Source organism: Pteropus vampyrus, unplaced genomic scaffold (genome assembly GCF_000151845.1).
Source record: "Pteropus vampyrus isolate Shadow unplaced genomic scaffold, Pvam_2.0 Scaffold238, whole genome shotgun sequence".
NCBI classification, from domain to species: Eukaryota; Metazoa; Chordata; class Mammalia; order Chiroptera; family Pteropodidae; genus Pteropus; species Pteropus vampyrus.
Genome location: NW_011889019.1, coordinates 834871 through 842439, shown reverse-complemented (window position 1 = coordinate 842439; position 7569 = coordinate 834871). Strand labels below are relative to the sequence as shown.

Below are 7569 nucleotides of genomic sequence, written 5' to 3'. Positions count from 1 at the left end.
TCATGTACAATTTAATGATTTTTATAAATCACTACATTTACAGAGTTTTGTAACCATCACTGCAATCTAGTTTTAGAAAATTTTCATGCCCACCCCAACTCCAAAAAATCCCTTATATCCATTTGTGGTCAATGCTATTCTCATACTCAGCCCCAGGCAACCACCAGCCTGCTTTCTGTTGCTATAGATTTGCCTTTTCTGGACATTTCATATAAATAGAGTTATACAATACGCAGTCTTTTCCATCTGGCTCCTTTCACTGAACTTCAAATACTTTTAATCCCTTTCCAGCGATATTACTTTAATGTGTCTAATTCTTTACGTTTTTTAAGTTGCCCTATTATCTTACTGCAATAACTCTGAGTTAGGTAAGGTAGGTACTGGTGTCCCTGTTTCACAGAGGGGGAACCTGAGGCACAATGGTTTGTAAGAGGTCACCCAGCCAGTGTTTTGGCAGAGAAATAACTAGAACCCTGTCCTTCTTATGCAAGACCATAGGTTGTCCCAGCGCTTGTACTTCCCCCGCACCAAGGAACAGGCATGCCTTCTGATCTGGTGGCAGAAGTTATTTTTAAGGAGGAAAGGGGAAGGAAGACGCTGGCAGACTGTTTGGAGATATGAAGGAAAGGGAAGCTTTGCACAAGGCCAGGCAGTAGATGTGACGACGATAATGAAAGCGGGCCAATCGAGCCCTTCGCATTTAAGAAAAGGGAAAACTCCGGGGAGGAAATTCTGATTTAGACCTCCTTTCTACTTCCTTATTTTTCAGACAAGTTTCCCCCTGCCCCCTTCCCTGAAATCTTCCATCAAAATTCATGAGTAGCCAAGTATATTTTAAGGGTCAATCTTAGGTATTAAGAATCTGAAGAACAATATCAATTTGGTACAGTAGCTAACAAAACAATGGGACTCATACTACATATTCAAATGACATTTCAATTTTTTGACACATGAAATGTTACAAATTCCAAATGTAGTGTCTTTTTCAGAACGCTTTTTTTTAATCGCATCTAGGTCAGGTGACACATCAGAGGGGGCATTCCTTTACAGGCGTGGGGAAGGCTGCTCATGGACTCAATACCACTCTCTCCTTGCTCCTGCTCTACTCATGAGTGCTTATGGAAACTAGCCCTGCATGAGAATCATTTGTAGAAAAAGAGCAAATGGGCTCTGAGAGAAAGCCTGAGGGCCTCTCTCAACTAAAGTACATAAGAATAAACCTTAAGCTGTCTATTTTTCAGGACGTGGTTCTGTAGTGTAGCAGTTAGCATGTCAGCTTTACACGCAGAAGGTCCTGGGTTTGCATCCCAAGTGGAGCCATAGTCCATGGTCTACAGCCATGCTACCCTGAACAAGCCCCGTGTCTGATCTCGGAAGCTAAGCAGGGTCAGGCCTGGTTAGTAGTTGGATGGGAGACCACCTAGGAAGACTAGGTGCCGTAGGCTTAAATAATAATAATAAAAATTTTAAAAAGTATTTTTCATACTTTTCGAGGCCTTCTTTTCTGTTTGGAATAGGTTGTCCTGTCAGATGAGGTGGCATGGGGTACACTTGTCTTCTCCTGTTATAAATTCTGAGAGGGCAGAGGCCTATCTCTACTTCTTTATCTCTTCCACAACCCCAAACAGTGCTTTCACTAGCTTCACACATACCAGGTTCTCTGTAATTATTGGTAATTGATGATTACTTCAATGTTTACTTATGTGTGCTTTATCTCACAAACTAAAATGATATATACTGAGGACAGGTCCAACCTATATTGACAGAGTATCCCCTTTAGGTCTATTAGAAATTGTGGACTTATAAATGTAGTAGCTTCTTAAGAAAATATTTATTACATTTTATTTAATTCATTAATAGGCTTTGTCTCACTGAGCAATCCCCCGTGTTATATCCTGTTTGCCTTCTCTTATACTGATGATGCTCACATCCAGGTGGGTGAGGATCAGACTAAGAAGAGGCAGCCAGGATGTAATACTGAGGGAAGCTTGCTTAGCATCTGGCCTTTCCCCCCAGGCTTGCTCTCTATCTCACTGGTAAAGCTCTGCCTGTCTGTCATCTTCCTCCTTCATAATGATTATCTGGCTTCTGTCTTCAGGTGTGGGGAGAGGGAATTAGGTGCAGTGGACAAAGTCCTCTGGGTCCCTTCTGTGACTTCAGAAGATGAGATCTGGCCAATAGCTTGCCACTCACCACAATTTGTCTGTTTGTGCATTGGGCAAAGGCCCTGAGAACTCAGAAATGAATGAATAAGTATCCTCCGAATGTGAAATGAAGTGTAGGTACAGTGTTTAAGTATGGTTTTGAACAAGCAATATCTATAGGCATGTATCAGGAGTGGTGTGTGTGTGCCTCCATCTCTAGGCACCTCTGGTGTGTACATATGTGCAAGTGTGAGTTCTTGGCTCCCTCCCACAGGAACCCTTGTGGGACTCTCACTGAGCTAATAGAATCAGGGGCTCTGGGCTTGTCCCTTGGGGGAAAGGAAAAGGTCACTTAGAAATGTTAAGATGGAGTCCCTAATTCACATCCTAGTTCTGAGCTGATAAATGGACATTTTTTTAAATGTTTCATCACCTTTGTCTACAGGTCCTCCCCCACAGCTTCAGTGTAACTACTTATACAGGCTTAACTGAAAGTAACAAAAAATGTGCATGTGTTTCTGAGCCTCCCCAAAAGGCCAGCCTCACAATGACCATCAGCCCCAGATTCAGGACTTAGACACTGACCAGTGTGTATGTTTGTGCAGGTCGAAACAGCGGGGTCTGGGACTCTAAATCATCTTTACCTGCTCTGCCATCCCCACTGCCTAGGGCCGGGTGAGTACCTGATGCCAAGAAGCAGCTCTGTGAGATTTGAGCCTCAGCATACTAATCTCTAAAATGTAATAATTATATCCAGTTTAAAAGGTTACTGTGAAGTTTAATAACATGCAAAGAGCCACTACTGCTGTGAGCAGGGCCCACCTGGAATCCACAAAGGAGTTCTGCCTGAGAATCTGGCTGGGTGGGGGTGTGTGGAGGGGGTTGCTTTTCTACTGTTTTCATCCAGAAGAGCACACCCGCTCCAGCTCAGATACAGGTACACTTCACATTACACTAGGTGTGTCCTTGAAGAGTGTGGAAATGAAACCCTACTGCCCTGTTCTTTCCTCCACCCCATGGCAAGTTTCAGCCAAGCCTCTGCTGAAACTGAAGACGAGTCGTCTTTCCTCCCCTACACTTTTAGTTAAATTCTGAGTGCACTGACCTGCAACGTTCCACAGGACAGAAGTTCCAGCACCTGAATAATTTTGAGGCCCACTAGCAGGTTTCATCTTTACTTTCTACTCCTTGTCTTCTCTTTCAATTAGTTACTGATCTCTCAACAAACGTATACTCCACGCAGCATACACCGGAGTGTTCAATCAAAGCAGCACTGCCAAGGCTCCTCTCAAAAGTGAGACGAAAACAATCTTTCTTCTTGCACTTCAAAGGGCTTTTTGTAAACTGTCTGATGAAGATTGTGATGTGCTGATATTATAGTGACCCCATAATTTTATATTGGCTCAATAGGTTATTGTAAAATCACATTTAAATATTACTCGGCTGCTCTGCATGGTTATAATCTTAATTCTGCCTCTGTGTAAAGCAAAGAAATTCTTAATTTCAGAGGCTTATTAACCAAAACACTGCACACTTCTGTCTTGGCTCAGTTTTATCACTTTGGGCAAATTACTGAGTCTTTTTGAGCCTCAGCATACTAATCTCTAAAATGTGATAATTATATCCAGTTTAAAAGGTTACTGTGAAGTTTAATAACATGCAAAGAGCCTAACCCAGTGCCAGTCATCTTAGAGGCACTTGAGAATTGTTAGTATTCTTCCCCCATACTTCCAACTCTCAGACAAAAACAAAATGAGAAAGAGACAGACAGACAGGCAGGCAGTATATAAAATAAATATAGAAGAGAAGCATTAAATCTTAGCAGTAATAGATTCCAATCTCTACTGGAAATAAAACCAGAATGTTAACTTAGGCAAGTACGTTCAGGACCACAGATCACAGTGGTTTTCAAACTTGGGCTGGTTTTAGAGTTCTCTGTTCGGAATGAAATCCTAGGCAGATGTCTAGTAGAGAATAGTCACCTAGAAGTAGGCCAGAAGTTGGCATGAGGAGGTGCCAGCTGCAACCTCACCTGTATGACCACCCTCATATCTCCACTCTCCATCTCCAGGCAGTAGCTCGGGGCTGCTGCTGGAGGAAGGGAGGGGTCTGTACACACACTTTGAAAACACTAATTCTGGTCCTCATTTTACAGATGAAGAAACTAAAGTCCTGACTAGCCTCACAGCCAAAAGAGGCTTGAGGTCACAGAGTAATTAGTAGCAGAACTGGAACAAGAGCTCAGTTATGCCAATTCCCTGGCACCTGGTGCCCCATCTTACCCCAGACTAACCCCTTTGCCAACTGTCAGTGAACCCTATCTGAGGTAGGGGGATCACAGCTAAATCCTGCTTCTATCTCTTTCTGCCCTTCAAGGATAGTCTTCCTACACACTCGTATCACTTTCATTATTCTAGTTTAAATTTGAAAGTAAAATGATAAGTAGACGGCTCCACTTTATCTTTGTTGTGTTTTAACAAAAGCCAATCTTTTTTTATCCCCCAGGAAAAAGCCAGCTACCCCACTGAAGATAGTAAGTTAATTTTGCATTTAAACATGCTTCATATTTCCCAAAATGTTTATTTTTATCCATTTATTTAAAGTTGACAATGCCTCGAGCTAAGGTGAACACAGCAATCTTAGCAACTGAAGTTGCTGCCTAGACAGTCCAAGAGAAACTTGGACTCCTCACTTAGCCTGGGAAGACGAGGCCTGGGAGGAGTTCATCCTCATTGGACCATGGCGGCTTCGCTGAGTTTCAGCAGCAGATCAGAGGCAGTGGCCAGGCTCTCTGCCTCCTATGATGTCTGTCTTCCCCACGAGGAGCCCTTGAGTCCACTTCCCAACCCTCTGGCTGGGGAACTAATGGCTGACAGTTGTGTATCAGGGACACATAGGCCTGACTCAACTCAAATTCTGACCAGGAAGAGAACCTGAACCAGCCTACTGTTCAAGGAAGCCCACCTGAGCTGGTACCTACTCTGTAGCCTGACATTTACAATCACCCAGCAAACGCTGAGATGGTGGGGCCCTGAGACCAAAGCCAGATGCCGGGTTCCCACTGCGCAAGTGCTACCGACAGAGCAGGGAGGTCCCAACACCAAAAAGACACTGTTCCTTCATGAGACAATTCCAGTCAGTTGTCACTTAATGCAAAGGTTTGAACTGGGGACTGCATGTTTTTAATTGTTGTTCTTGTGATTGAAAAAATAACTAGGCTTTAAAGAAATGTTCTCCCCCAAATATTTATTTTAATAATATTGCTTTGTATTGAATATCTTTTTCTTTTTTTAAATAGACTCCACTTGCCTCTCTACAAAATGCCTCAAGCGTTTGTGAAGGTAAATATATATTATTTTAAGTGATGAGCATGTCCTCTGAAAGTTATTTTAATTAAAGATGTATATATAAATGTCTTTCTAAATTCTCCCATTATTATAAGGTAATTGTAAGTATGAAACTCAGTTTTCTAAACAAAACAGCATTTCTTTTACGACGACTAGTGAGTAGCAAAGCTGGTTAAGATCTGAGCTTGCGTGGGCAGCATCTTTGGGGTAGGTTACAGTCTACATGCCCAAAACTTATCTGTTTGCAGACATGTATGCCTTACCAGACACAGTGTGATGGCCTTACATTGGTGTGAGACTAATTTAGAGCTATTCATGTATCTTAGATTAGTTCTAATGGTTTAATTAAGGTGATGAAACTTTTAAAAATCTGTTTAATTGAACCAGTTCTTTTTCTAAGTTTTCAAAATGTCTATCTTAGTACATCTGCAAATATTTTCCTTCCTTTGTTTTATCATAATGCTAAACATTTACAGATATATTTCATTAGAACTTACCCATTTTAAAAAATATTTGTATTTAAAAAATACTGTGGGAAAATAACAGAAAGAAGTAAGAATCATTCATAATTTTGACACTTAAAATACTACATAGAAGACATAAAAGTTAAATTTCTGCATCCATCTGATTCCACATTTTTAACTTGATATTGAAAGCTTAGTGAGTACTTTCCTCACCATTTCCTGAGTTAATATGGGCAGATCTACATGAGGTGTTCTGGTTTCTCTGATGATGGATGGTGGACATTTCCTGAAAGTCCATTATAACTCACCTTTCTGCTTTAATTGCTGTAATGATTCATTGCTTCAATAGGTTTTACACCAATTTTCATATCTTCCCCAACCCTGGGCTGTTTCAGAGTATCACTCCATTTCTCCTGTCTTGCTTTCTTCTGCCTTTCCTTCAATACTTTTGCCTTGCTGTCCTTCCATTCTTTATAGCCCAACATGCCCGTTGAGCAGGGAGCTCGGAGTGATAGTGGATTCATAGGGTAGGCCCCTGCAGGAAGTAAGTGCAACTCTGTGCAAATTTCATGGCTCCAGGAGCCTCCAAAAACCAGCAGAGAAGGGACTCATGGCATGTCTCATGTGACTCAGGTGTCCTCATTCCCAAAGGGCTTCTAAGTGAAGGAGCTTGGCATGCCATCTCCTTTGCGACTTACTTCAAGAGTAGAGGCAATGGCCATCCAAACCCAAAGTGGGGAGCGGCCTTTTCCTGTCTAGGAAGGAAGCCTCCAGGATGGCAGGGCCAAGCAGGTGTGGTCAAGGCTCGGTGGCTGTGGGGACCTAATGTGTTCATTGTTTCTCTTCTGAAACTACCAAGTTGTAAACCTGTGAACAAAAGTCGACATGGCAGCTCAAAGTAACTTGCCATGAACTTGAAACACAATCACCAGAGGTTGAAGGCTTCCGAATTTTGGTGCACCACAAAAATCCCTGAAGTCTATCTTACTATTTACTTAAGTCTTTGTGTTCTTACTACATTTATTCCTTTTGGGTTCCTATGACAGGATATCAAGAATTCTCAACCTGTCTTCCATGCAGGAGACACACTATGGATATACTGAGATTTGAATGCACCCTAGACCAAATTTGAAGGAAAATAAAGTATTACGATAATTTATAATCGCATCTATTAATGATTCAGCAGTAAAGTTCACTATGCGCTTCAAAATAAATTCCTTACATTTCAAGTTATGCCCATTTCCCTATGTACTGGTTATAACTCTGCTTTTCCTCCCCCCCCTCAGGAAAACACAGTGAAATAAAGTGAGATGAACGTTATTATAAAGATAACCTTGAATATGCTCAATTAATTTTTCAAAAAGAGTAGATCATTCACAAAATCTCATATTTTACCACTTATCAGTAAGAAATTACTTATATCATGTCTTATGACTAATGAACACACTCAAGGTTTTGATTACACCCGTATGGAGGCCACATAGAAAGCAGGGGATGCTAAAACTTACTCATCTTCTGGCTCATACCTGCACTCGTACAATTAAAGGGCCAGATCCCACAGGTTTGGTCCCCATGTACATTGTCAAGGGATGAAGGCAGAGGTGGTAGTGTGTG

At 41.7% G+C, this 7569-nt stretch overlaps 1 protein-coding gene across 1 annotated transcript in view; it reads left to right on the top strand.

Moving 5' to 3' along the window:
- BLNK (B cell linker) overlaps positions 1-7569 on the top strand; it is a 73245-nt gene that overhangs the window by 53186 nt on the left and 12490 nt on the right. Inside the window, exons 10-12 of the mRNA XM_023519840.1 lie at positions 2750-2819; positions 4650-4677; positions 5443-5485. Of these exons, the coding sequence (XP_023375608.1) occupies positions 2750-2819; positions 4650-4677; positions 5443-5485 (141 nt within the window). The remainder of the gene's footprint in view (positions 1-2749; positions 2820-4649; positions 4678-5442; positions 5486-7569) is intronic.